General features: G+C 32.0%; 1 protein-coding gene across 1 annotated transcript; it reads right to left on the minus strand.

Moving 5' to 3' along the window:
* Nucleotides 1–12,022: 12,022 nt before the first annotated feature.
* LOC134259381 (monocarboxylate transporter 12-B-like) lies at nt 12,023–13,994 on the minus strand. The gene is made up of 4 exons (XM_062741970.1): nt 13,543–13,994; nt 13,148–13,291; nt 12,217–12,981; nt 12,023–12,136 (listed from the first exon to the last, which is right to left on the minus strand). The coding sequence occupies exons 1-4, from the start codon at nt 13,709–13,711 to the stop codon at nt 12,030–12,032; spliced, it is 1,185 nt and encodes a 394-aa protein (XP_062597954.1). The 5' UTR covers nt 13,712–13,994; the 3' UTR covers nt 12,023–12,029.
* Nucleotides 13,995–14,000: the final 6 nt, after the last annotated feature.

The raw sequence follows: 14,000 nt of genomic DNA on the forward strand, positions 1-14,000 counted from the left end.
TTGAATTTGAAATAAAGATTAATTGAGCAACATGAAGAAATAAAATGTCATTTTATAAGTGAACAACGAACTTATTCAATTTTCAGGAAAAGAAAAACCTTTTTCTTACCATATATGTACTGAATAGTTACTGTAATTTGCCCTAACACAATGTTCTCTAGTGTAATTTTTTACTTGTTAAGAATGAAACCGGTACCAGATTTCCTTAAAATTTATTTCTAAGAATAAAGACAATACATATTATTTTCTTACAATGTTCTCCTTCCTAGTTTTCTTTTTCTTTTATAATTAAGAATTCATAATTTCAGTAAGAAATGCAGACTTTCAGGTTTTTGTTTGAGGAAATTGTAAATGTTTTCCTTATTTGCTTGAACGCCGAATTATGACCTAGATACTGCCAATTCGACTTCAAACAATAATCAATCAAGCAATCAATAAATTAACCAATCTATATTAAATAATGAGAGAATTACCAATTCAGTATTTTTTTTTAAATCCAACATTAACATCTTGTGGTAAGATTTAAATGATATTAAATCCATTATGATGAAGTATTAGTAGTCGTTAGCAGTTGCTTAAATAATTTAATTATTTATCCTCTATAAACCTCAGTGTTAAACATTATTTAATCAACTTACACAATTAAAATTTTATATATGTATATATATATTATTTTGCACGGTAGGTGATATAAAAACACTTCTGGTCCTTTGAGGATTGGTTTTTTTTTCTGGTTGTTGTTTTTTTTTTAAATGTTTATTAGAATTTCATATGAATATTGAGTCACCAACACTTATCATTGGAAAGCTGCATATTTACAACTGTACGACCTCTGACTAGAGAGGGAATTTTTTCATACCAGTACCCTCTGCGACATAGGACCTCGTTTATACGGTTTAATCCAGAGAACCGGTATCGGCGTCAGTAGGATTCGAACCCGCAACGAAAGGATCAACCTCACACAGCGATACTCTGGCAATTGTTTTCCACTTAGCCATATTATGTAATTAAATTATTTTCATACCGTATTCATTTTCATATTTATTGCAAGTTTTGTAGGAAGTTGATAAGTTTAGATATTAGATTTTATCCTAGTTTGACTTTGAAAGATCTTTTTAGACTCTCTATTGGTCAGAGACCAAGAATGCTTTTCGAGAATATTAATAAAGAGACTGTAGTTCGTCTACACAATTTTTAAAATGATTTTCCTCCTAAAGTTTTGATATGGTTTGGCTTCAATAGATATAGGTGAACTTGTAGAATATATTAAGCCAAAATATATCTTCCACAGCATTCTCCTGGTTTCAATAAAAGACTGCTGGTTCACGCTTCTTGTCGAAAGTCAAAATAGTTTTTTTTCTTTGAAAGTTGACTGTCTATACTGTTATAAAACAATTCTTATCCATCAATTAGATTTAGTTTCTGAGTTAGATTTGTTAATTTCTCCTTTAAAAATCACTATTATTTGTTCAAACCAGTGTAATATAAATTTATTCTGAGACTTCTTTCTTTGTTTTCTATGGATAAATGGTATAATTTAATACTTTTTTGAAATACAATGCATATCATTATTGTTGAATCCCACATAATCATTAAAATTTAATGTATAAGTGAGGTTCTGTTTCATCCACTATATGGTATATCAGGGGCATGAAAACTAGTTTTCATGAATATATTTTGTGTATTGATTTATTGATGGCGTTGATATGCATTCAATCATTGATGTTATTGACTGTCTTACAGCAATATGATACATCAAACTGATTTCAAGTCTATTTTGATTTCTTTGAAAAGAAAACCAAGTTCATTAGCAAAACCATAAACCTGACAGTTTTCTTGTTAACAAACGTAAGATTTTTGTTTATTTTCATAAATCAATTTGTTTAACAACTTAAAGTTGTATTTTAGGGTCAGATAATTTTGTTAATTATTCGTACACGATGAAGTCGTAATGCTCTTAAGAATACGAACCAGTTGCCCTGTTGGTAATTTACTTTGACATAATGTTTTCGATAGTAATTCGCTTTCTCTTAACTTAATTGCTTAAATTTACTTTTCTTTAATGTTTCTTATAGTAATTTACCCTTTTAAAATGTTTCCAATAGTATTTTACTTATAGGAAGAACTTTGCATTCTGACATTGTTACTGACAGCTAGTTATTACGTTCATTCAATATTCACGAAAGAAATTTAATTTCTTAAAACATATCTAGGCTTCTCCAAATGAGTGAAACAACATACAATAAAACATATCTAATATTATTTTACATAGATAGGCAGATATAAGTTTTTACTTTTTCAAGTGTATACGTTTTTAAGAATCTCCGTTTTAACTTTCACCTATTTTTTTTTAATTACTGTATATAATTAAAGAGGAGGCGATTGCACCATCCTCGGTATCTCGAAATCGGAAAATAGTACAACGACATTCGTCAAATATATTACATTTAGAGAATAAAAATATGAAATGCTATATGCCAAATTGATTAAGGAATATCATTTCTGTATCCAAAGAGATAAAGTGTATCTAAAAATGCTTCAAAAGGAATTGCTTTCAAAACAAATCAGAATGCAAGACAATTAAATTGATTTTTACCAAATCAGGCATGTGTTTCAGATATTTATAGGTCTGTACAAATTATTTAGCAAAACAAGGTCAAAAATGCTGTATCCAAAGGGAGGTCTTCACGTAGAATACATCTATGAAATATTAAACCCTAGTTCAAAAGTAATGGCCAAGGTTAAAATTTTTAAAAAGTGGATCAAACTTTAATGCCATGGTCAAAATTTGTTGAAACCTATTAAAGGTCTTGTCACAATAAATGCATTTGTGAAGTATTAAAGCCAACAGTTCAACAGTTATGGCCAAGGTTAAAGTGTGGATATTTTTTGTAAACGTGGGACAAAGGTCAAAGTTGGTGGTACCCAAACAAAGATTTTGTTATAAGAAATATACCTTATTATTATAAATGCTATAGCCCCATCCATTCAAAAGTCATGGGCAAGGTTACAGACTATAATCTTGATTTTCCATAATGTACAAATTAACCTATAAAAAATTCGAACAAACCCAGAATAGGATTCGTAGAAATTTTCTTTATAATTCCAATGCAGATTTAGTAATTTGCATTAAGTAAGTTAATTAAGGGCAACCCCACATTCTGACATGATAAGCTATCTTTATTTTAATTTTTTTTCTTTGAATTCATTTTTTTTAATTTCTTAACATAATAAGCAACTTTAGTTACACTTTTTGTTTTATTTTAATTTTTTTCTTTGAATTCATTTTTTTTAAATTTCTTAACATAATAAACAACTTTAGTTACACTTTTTGTGTGTTCGTAGAAATTTTCTCTAAAATTCCATTTCAGTAAATTACATTAACCAAGTTAATCAAAGGTAAATTCACGCTATGACGTGGTATTTCTAGCTTAATTTTATTCGTAAAATTCACTCTTTTAAATTTTCTTTACGTAATAAATAATTTAACATTATTTTCACTTAGTGTGTAAAAAAGTGCACAATTATTTTTCACGTTGACACATTGTACATGTTTGATGAAGCAGAGTTCATAAGAATTAAGTAGATATGGTTGTAGGATAATATTTTTATTATGCTTTAACCTTCATTTAAGGACGTTTGCTACGAATAAAAAACTGAATGAATGGATTGGTATGCATGTTCGATTTTTCTTGGTTTTAGATGATGCAAATGTCAAATTACTTTACCTGAAATGTAGAATTTCTTAAATGTTTAAAATTGTTGCTTTGACTTAACTTTTATACTGTGAAATCACTCATTTTCATGGTTTTCGATGTATGAAGAGAACCCCGAATTTATGTCCATTGTGAAATGTAATTCTTCACAGATACCGGGTATTGCTTTTCAACAATTCTTCATCCATGAAATTAATACCTACGACTCACATTTGTCCTCAAATCACGAAAATTTCATTCCACCAAAATATGTTATATTACAGTGTCTCTGTAATTTTTTCCTCGCTTTAAAGGATCTTAAAAACAAAAACAAAAAGTAAATGACCAAAATTTCTCGTAATAATTTTTTTTTTACTAAACATATCAAAGAAAAAAAAAGTCGTCGGTAATATACCTGTCGTCTATATGTTTGTCTCCTTGTTAACCAATCATTTAAACCTGATTTCTACAAAAGTTTTTTTTTTAAATGTAGACATCACAATAGACAAAATTTTAAATATAAACATCCGATTTATTTTTTTGGTTATCATCAGAAAGGAATCCATGGGGCATTGAAAGGCACGCAACCCTTTTTATACTGAATTTATTTTATTAAAACAAAAAACTCAACTCAAATTTCTACATGTACCACCTGTACAATTTGTGTTTAACTACAGTTTTGCTTTTAAAACTTAATAAAATCGATAAAAAAAAAATGGAAAGATAACAAATTTAATTGAACATATTATTCTGTAACCATCCTTATTAATCTACCAAAAATTAGCTCAATATCTCCAGTCGTTTAGAAAAATATTGCGGAGAACTGTTAAAAAAAATGAAAAGGTCGTAATTTCTTTAAAAAATTTCAGCGAAACGAAATGCAAACTTGAATTTTAACTCATCAAGATATACTCCTTTACCAACCAGAAGTCTCTGTCGAGACTGTGGCTCTACTATTTTATACTTATAATAAAGGAAGAGAAAAGTTGCAGTTGGGACTTGAAACTTTACAACAGCAATAAATAGAATAATGATCCTTGACAAAGTCTTTTGTTGGCAATATTGCAATAAGACTACAACTTTAGGAGTAACTTTTAATAAAAATTTTAAAGAAATTTCAATTTTAGTTACCATGGCAACTTCGTTCATCGAAATAAATTAAAAAACAAAATAAATACATTAGTGTATCTTAGTGTAGTCTATCTGCATGACAAATTATATCATAATCAAACTGAAACTATATTTCTGATAGCATTTATAAATAATTTCACAGAAATTTCTATTTTTAGTAACCACGGCAACATGGCCCATCGAAATTACAAACCAATGCATAGAATTATGTATCTTAGTATAGTCTACTTGTGTGTCAAGTTATACTGAAATCAGACCAAAACTGTAGGAGGAGTAGCATTTTGTAAGCATTTCACAAAAATTTCTATTTTTAGTAAGCACGGCAACACCGTTCATCGAAATCAAAAACCGATGCACAGAATTATGTGTCTTAGTATAGCCTCTTGTGTGCCAAGTTAATAAATATCAGACCAAAACTGTAGGAGGAGTGGCATTTTGAAAAATTGTTTACAGACAGACAGACGGACGGACGCATTACTATCTGACCGGTAGAGCTAAAAATCTGCTCAATGTCTTCAAGCACCCCGTGGAGATCCGGGTTAGAATAGGTCCTCAGTACCCCTTGCTTGTCGTAAAAGGCGACTAAATGGGGCGGTCCTTCGGATGAGACCGTATAAACCGAGGCCCCGTGTCACAGCAGGTGTGGCACGATAAAGATCCCTCCCTGCTCAAAGACCCTGAGTGCCGAGCATAGGCCTAAATTTGCAGCCCTTCACCGGCAATTGTGACGTCTCCATATCAGTGAAATATTCTGGAGAGGGACGTTAAACAGTATATAATCAATCAATCAATGTCTTCAAGCATTTAGAAAAAAAGTGCGGAAAAAATTTTGGGACACACAGACAGACAGAAGGACAGCTAGACAGACGGACAAACGAAGAGGAAACTTAAAGTCTTCTCCAGTGTCAACAATTTATTTGATTTAAAAAAAATGTTTTGACGGTAGCCAAAATTTTCGTCTTCATTTTTCGTATACGTATGTTGAATAAATCTGGTCACCATGTTGAAGAAGGGACACTTGTAGCAATGTGCCAACCATTCTTCCTCAAAAATAAGTACAGCAATTACATGTATATTTCATTGGGGAGAAATCGCACTCTATAACCACTACACAGAATAGGATTTCCCACTGGAAAATTGACTCTGGTGAAGGATTTCCGATGGAGAAATCCTACTCTATAGCCAGTTTTCCGGGGGGAAAGATTTTAGGGGGAAAGCCTACTCTACAAGACCGGTATTAACTTTTCTAAGATGTGTAAAATTTAATAATTTGATCACGTTTATATCTTTGACATCCGATTAATCATATATGTTATTCAATTCAATTTTTTTTTCATTTCATTCCCGTAGCGCCGGTAGCATCAAAGACAACAAAAGCGTCGAAGCAAAACCAGTTATTATAAACTGTTTGTAAGGAAAATTAATTATTGGTTTTGATATGCATTTGGTCATCAATCATAGAGTCAGTCTAATAGATAAAGGATATATCAAACTGATAATTAAATCTATATTAATACCTTTTTTTTAAATAACCAGTTTGCTAATGAATCCGTTAAACTGACAGATTTCTTGATTCTAAACATGACAGTAGTTTGTTTACTGTCGTAAATCATTTTTTTGAATAAAAATGTTTAATTCAGGGTCAAATAAATTATTAATTATTCGTACAGAATGAAATCACAAAGCCTATTTAGAACTTGAACCAAATGCCTCCAGCTTGGGAGAAAGCGGTTATTGTTAAAAACTAGCTTAATTTGTTGAATCATAGATATGATTAAAACAAGCATATTAATTTAATTCATAACCTGGCTTCATTGTGAAATGATTTTGACCTTGGTACATGATAGGATTCGTAACACGTCTTGTACACGTATCTTTTTGTCTTTTAGGAGACAGGAACATTAATTCTCTGATTGTTAAGAGTGCAATGAAATTAGGACCATATGCCCTGACGATTGTACTGTATTTTGCACCTGGTATATAAGGTAAATGACCCATTGTGTAGATTAACTACCTGATTCAGGTTGTATATAAAAACTTTTGAATATATCCCAGAATAATGTAATATTTCACTTATTATTAAAGTGATAATTTAAAAAAAAAAGCTAAAAACAAAAACCTGTTCTTTTAAAGTCTGACGACACGCGGTTTGAATTTTTTACTTTGGTATGAACAATAAATTAGTCATATTTTCCAATATCTTGTGATTTAAACACCGTTATCAAAATACTGAGTATCGAAGAACAAGAAGACACACAAAAAATTGTTTTTAAAAAGCAGAAAATGCTAATAAAGTAATATGTTGTCGATCAATAGCTTTAATCATTTAAAAAAAATGAATAAAGATATTCAGAAATAAAATTTTATAAGTTATATAAACAATAAAAATTACAACAAGGTGAAATCACACATCCCTGGGAAAACCAGAGATGGGATCAGGTTTGTAGAAGGAGAAAACAGCCCTTGTCAACATCCCTCTTCAGCCCTCTGCATTGATATGTTTCTCGCTAATTGATTCTTATTCAAATTATATACAGCTGTATATATGTATAAAAAGGTACATAATATTTAAACGTCGAGATGAAGATGAACATTAATATTTCTTTCATCTATTGCAAAAGGTTGTTTCATATGTAAAAACAAAAAAAGTCGGCTTATAAAGGAGCGCAACTTGTGCCCATCGAAATGTAACAGTTTTAGGAGAGAAGCAGTTCAAAGCTTAAACATCCTCCACCCTTACCACCCTTACCCCCCCCCCCTCTTGCGTAATTTCAGTCCTTGTGATGTCTTTATGTTCTAGCTGTTTGAATAATAGTCGCTGAAATACGCTTTTGAGAAAAGTAAAGAATAAACTTTCAGTTCAGTGTAAAAAAACATGGAAATAAAAAGAAAGAAGTTCTTTTTATGACTTTGTACTATTTCATTGAATACCCCTTTAAAACTGTACATGAATGTAAATCAACTCTCCTTCTGTGTTCAAAAATTCAGAAGAGAAAAAGAATAAGATCGATCACGCGATCAGTATGTACTGGACCCTGCTGACAAAGCAGATAACAACATTGTCTCTGTTTTAAGGCTCATTATTTAATTATATTTTAGAGGAACTGGGATTGAATTCATCAAGTGGTAATCCAACTTAATTATACCCATAGCTCCTTTTCTGAGGAGAAAATTCTTCAAAAGCATATTCTAATTTTGAATATTTTTAGTATTCCCAACAACCAAAACGGATTTGAATTTATTTACCTTATTTATATTGGATTTTAAAACTTCATAAAACCCCTTACAAACGAATGTATATAGCGAGTTTCGGAAAATAATCGACGAGGCTAAATTACTCCTAACTTAATTATTGATATTAGTACTGAAGGAGAAACTTCAAAAGACTTAAACAACTATATATTCGAGAAGTGGTGTTAATAATACGTGGATGCTCCAAAATTCCAAGGAACTTTTTGGAAAATTTGAAATCGCAAAATCTTATCAAAATCAACAAAAAACTTTTCATCTCTTTATAACAACCATTCCACACGAAAGATTAAAGTCCAGGCTTTTTTGATAAAATATATTAACAACTGTTTTTTCAATGAATTCGTAAATGCAAATCTAGCAAAAGAAGATTGTTGTGGCCTTATAAACTCGAAATTTAGATATATTATCGAATTCAAATTCATTTTGGTTGTTAACATACAGAATTCAAGCTAAAACGACAATATAAATGTTGTAGTAGAGGAAACAGACCTTTAAAACTTGACGATGGCTATGTCCATTCTTGTGTCGATAAGATAAATCCCTAAATCTTTGTAAAACCATCAATCTGTAAGTTCTAGGGTTGATATAATGACCTTGTCAGCAAATGCAAACTCATCATATTAATTCTTAGACCATCATCTACACATTGTATGTCGACGGATTAAAAAATCCGTTATTTTCTAATCATGACAAGGAGCACGCCGTGGTTGTGACTGGTCGGAGGGGGATGCTCTCTCCTCAATGGCACCTGATCTCACCTCTGATGTTTTAAAGGTCTGTTTTCTATACTACAACATTTACATTGTTTAATTGGCGTTTTAGCTTGAATTCTGTATGTTAACAACCAAAATGAATTTTGAATTAACATATACAAGTATAGTGGATTTCGAAATAAAAGATACCACTGGGTCTAACAAATCTGTTTCATATTCAAACATTTTACTTGAAAAAGAAGTTAATGGTAATCTAACAACCAGGCTTTATGACAATTAAAAGATGACTTAATTTATTCATCTGTCAACTTCCCCTACTAATGCAGCGATATACCTTCATCACCTACGTACGGGGTTATATCTCTTAGTTGATTCGATATGCAGAATGAACATTTTTTAAGACAAGGTAAATTACTGACTAACATGTTGCTGAAGCAGGTTAAATATGTCAGCAGTCTCATTGAAAGTCATCATTTCGTAAGTTCAATATGGTCGATATAATGACCTTGTCACCAAACATATTTCATCATTAAGTCATATGCTGACTGACGTTTTTCAGTCTAATTGTTAGGCCATTATACTACAAAATTGTCGACGGATTTTTTCATTATTTCGCAATACTTCACAAAGAGCGCAGGGCAGGTGTGACTGGTCGGCAGGGGATGCACACTCCTCAATGACAATCCCACCTCTGATGTTTTGGTGGTCTGTGTTTGCTCTGCTCCTATCTTATATTTTAAATGGACTTTTGATTTTGGATACTGTTCTCACTCTTTATATTTCATAGAGAGTTGTTAAGTGAGGAAAGAAAGACAATCCATATCATTTTGAAAACAAAAATTTATCCAATGTCATTTTCATTGGTACTTCGATACAGGAAAAAAAATGGAGAAAACGAACAGTGTTTGATTTTTTAAAAAAAATACCTACATTGTACAGATTATACAAAACTAGTCATAAAATACAAATCCCCGAACATAGTTTGGATCAGGGTGGGGTTTATAAAGATACTTAAGATCTGTGTTAAGATAGACAATTTATTATAAACTAGAGGTACTGTGAGCAAAAAGCTCACTAAATGATACCCTGCCTCCCATATTGTTACAATGTAAAGGTCCATATTTTGCAATGGGAGACCCGAAATGTATCAGATCAAAAAGTAAAACATGAGGTGCACAATGACATTATGTAATAAACAGTCTGTGAAAGTATCGTTAAATTTTATTCAGTTGTATACGAGGAGTTGCCGATAAGAGATGGGTACCCTTTCATATTAGAACAAATGGCCGCGCTCATGTTTTGTTCTAGTAACTCCAAAATATGTACCCGATCAAAAAGTAAAAAAAAGAAGTGAAGAATGGAATTATATACCAAGGATTATGTAAAATTATGTAAAAGTCTCATTAAATTTCATTCAGTGGTAAAAGAGGTTTCACGGATAAGAGATGTGTACCCCAAAGCGCAACAGACGGACTTACAGACGGACGGACATCCCGATCACTATTTATACTGCCGCTTTTCAAACGGGGGTATAATAACGCCGTAGCTAAGAAACCATTCTTATGTCATATTCATCACAGCATCCAATATCGGCCGGTCACGCTTACCAGCTGTAAGCCCTAAGTTTTGATCAGGCATACAGAAGTTAAATTTAGTATACGAATAAAGATCGACCTAACAATTGGTATGAAATGAAATATGTCAGTCAAAATATACCATCAAATAATAGGCTATATTTCTTAAGTTATGAATACTCTTGTTAGATGTTCTAAGGGTTTCAAATGTAGGTCAAATGTCACAGTTTATGCCATATGATAAAAAAATTTCTGTACCAATGTAAAAGTCTTGTCAAAATGAACTCACAGGTATGGGCTAGGTTAAATTACACATCAGACAGAAATCTATATAGAAACAGACAAGCAGGACAAAAACAATATTCCCTCGGGATCTTTCGATTCCGGGCATAAATATACGTTAAATATAAGCTCGTGTATACCAATCCAGACATCCATCTGTACCAATGGAAAGGTCTTGTTATAATGAACACTCATGTCAACTACTGTAAATGTATAATATTTAGCGTGTACGATATTTAGCGGAAATCGATTTTTGAATAAGTTAGCGTAGACTTGATTTAGCGCATTTCTTCAAATTATTATTTATGTGTATATGTGCAAGACATTTAGCTTTGTATTTGATTTAGCGGTTGCTGCGTTCCGCCAAAGCCGCTAAAAAGAATACACAGCCAAATGTAATAGGTATATAGTATTAAAGCCTCACCCTTGACAGCACAATAGGTACGGGCTATGTTAAAGTTAACTATAAACAGACAGACAGGACGAAAACATTATTCCCACGAAATCTTTCGATCCTGGGCAAAAATATATATACCAATCCAGACACCCATCTGTACCAATGGAAAGGTCTTGTCATAATGAACACTCATGTCAAATATTAAAGCCTTACCCTTGACAGCGCTATAGTTATGGGCTAGGTTAAAGATTACTATAGACAGAGAGAAAAACAGATAGACAAACAAGACAAAAACAATATACCACCTGGGATCTTTCGATCATAAATATATATACCAATCCAGACATCTTTTTTTTTAATCATTGATACTTAACTTGGAACCCGCGATGCTAGTACAAATATTTCATTTTAGTCTTTGTCTTTCTTCGATGTCCATAGTTCTTTCGTCATCTTCGACTGATTCTTCATTTCCATCCTCTATCATTCTATTCTCATTTTCAGTACTTCTTCTCTGCTCTTCATTCATCTGAGGAATGCTTGATTTTCTCATTGTCAAAATCATCAAAACTTCAAACACGGCAGCCATCATGTACAAAAATCCTAATCAAAAAAGTTATTTTTACTCTAATTTTTTTAAAATTTTGAATATCTATATAGAACTTGGAAGCAATTATTTTCACACTGGCAAATATTTAGATTGAAAAAAAAAGACTGAAAGCAATCATTTGAATTGATTTCTAATTGAGTTCTATATTTTGATAACACATGCAATTATTCAGTTAAACATATTTTTAAAAAGTTAGGAAAGGACATTTGCACACACAAAAAAGACACATTATATATTTCATTATTCCATCTCAGAGCAAAGATTTTTAGCGTTCTTTGTCCAAGGAAACTCTATTAGTCGTAAAAAGAATTTTTTATTCTAGAAAATAAATACAAATTTCAAACCAAAATGAAATGTGAAACATTATGATATACATAGTTAATACCACATCAGAGGATATAATGCCATAACATTTAAAACTGGAAAGAACCTACCAGAGATTCCAAACACAACAGAATACCCTCCACTAAATTCTTTTATATTATCTGTAAAAAAAAAAGGAATTTGAATCAAATCATATATATTTAAATGTCAAATAAGAATGAAAAATCAGAATATAGCGTACCTCCAATGACCGGTCCTGATAGGAAACCTATTCCGCTCGTCAACATTTCAATACCAAATGCTGTTGATGTTTGTTTGATACCAATAATTTCAACTGTTATAGTCGTCAAGAGAGACCAAACTCCGCTAGAATACAACCCAAGCACTATCGAATAGAAAATCTTCCCTGCATAAGAAGTCCCAACCATAGGCAGGAATGCTGTACACAAGGAAAGTATGAAGTATGATCCCATATACAAAATTTTCCCGTCTATTTGTTTATCTGATGCTGCAAAACCAATGATAACTCTTGAAAAATAGTTGAATATCCCATAAATAGACATTAACGAAGCAGCTTCTAGCTCTGAAGAACCTGTACTTTTATAATAGTCTGGCAGAAAAAGCACAGATGTATTCAAACTTGAACTCCAACATAAAATACTGCTACATAGAAGACAGAAGGCACCATTGCAAGAAAGCTTCCTAAGGTCATGTACAACTATTTTCAACCTCTCTGAGCACTTTTGAGGTCTTTTTCTTTCCCTTTCTATATCATGAATTCCTATGCACATAGTAAAAACACAAGTCTGGAGACTGATTGCTGAGAGAAGGAGAAAGGTTCCATCAATTCCGTACGTCCTTAGGAGGAACTCGGTAAACAATGGGAATACTGTTACACCCAAACCTGTCCCTGACACCACCACCCCCGTAGCTACACTGACATTTTTATGAAAGTAGTATCCTACGACTAGGACACTGGCGGAATACATCATGGATTGACCGATTCCTAAAAGACAAGATATTAGCTTTGCAAAAGTTGAAATAACTTTCCATGTAATAACGTGGAGTTCAAGAAATGGTTAGAAATTGTCTCTTCAAAGCAACCATAGAAGCCATTGTGCCAACAACAATGTTTTATTTTGACTAATATTTCTTAATTATGTTTAACATACCTGCAATAATCCCGTAACAGACTACAACAAGCTCTATGCTTGGTGAAAAACTTGATACAAGGAAGCCAGCAAAGTTTAGGAATGCTCCAATAAACAAAGCAGTCCTACAGGATAGTGTATTGATCACCGAAGTGGATATGGGACCTGAAATATGTAAGGCAGATCATGAATCATTTTTATATATTCCTATCCACGCTGGAATTAGAAGCAAACAGTTATGTTGATTTAAGTTTTATAGATCTTAGGCACTCAAATTTGAATTTGTCTCAAGACATTCTAACTTCAAGATTCATTATAAATTTATAATGAATATCAATGAATTGCTAAGTATACTTGAATCAGTTAGGCGGTGCACTGTTACGAATAATCAGGTGGAGGTCAGTTAAATTTCTCACCAGCTAAGCAGAAAACACTCGTGAACAGAGCACCTGCAAGGGTCACTTCTGAAACAGATTCTGGGAATTTTTCAACCAGTCCAAAATGGATAATTCCCGCCGAATACCCCAAACTACTTCCCAGAAAGTTATTAATGAAGGCTGCTAGAAGCACAGTTGGATTTTTCATTGTATGGGTCTTGGGAAGGTCGCAAAATTGACCTTCATGCCCTGAAAAATGGATATGTTTAACAAATACACGATAGTCTATAGTTTGAATTATTGATTGTTAGAACTAGCTATAGTGACACTATATACAGTGTTGGTCAAAATGTTCCAAAAGATGCATTTCATTCATTTATAGTACTTATTTAAGTCTTGGCTTTTGTCCTCTTCAGTCCTATTTATTTTCACCTGAAATGTAGGGATTTTATAAGTTATTAATGCGTCTCTCCGCTTGGATAGAGACGATATATACG

The sequence above is a fragment of the Saccostrea cucullata genome, unplaced genomic scaffold, assembly GCF_032062105.1.
Source record: "Saccostrea cucullata isolate Sc308-1 unplaced genomic scaffold, CSIRO_AGI_Scuc_v1 ctg12798, whole genome shotgun sequence".
NCBI classification, from domain to species: domain Eukaryota; kingdom Metazoa; phylum Mollusca; class Bivalvia; order Ostreida; family Ostreidae; genus Saccostrea; species Saccostrea cuccullata.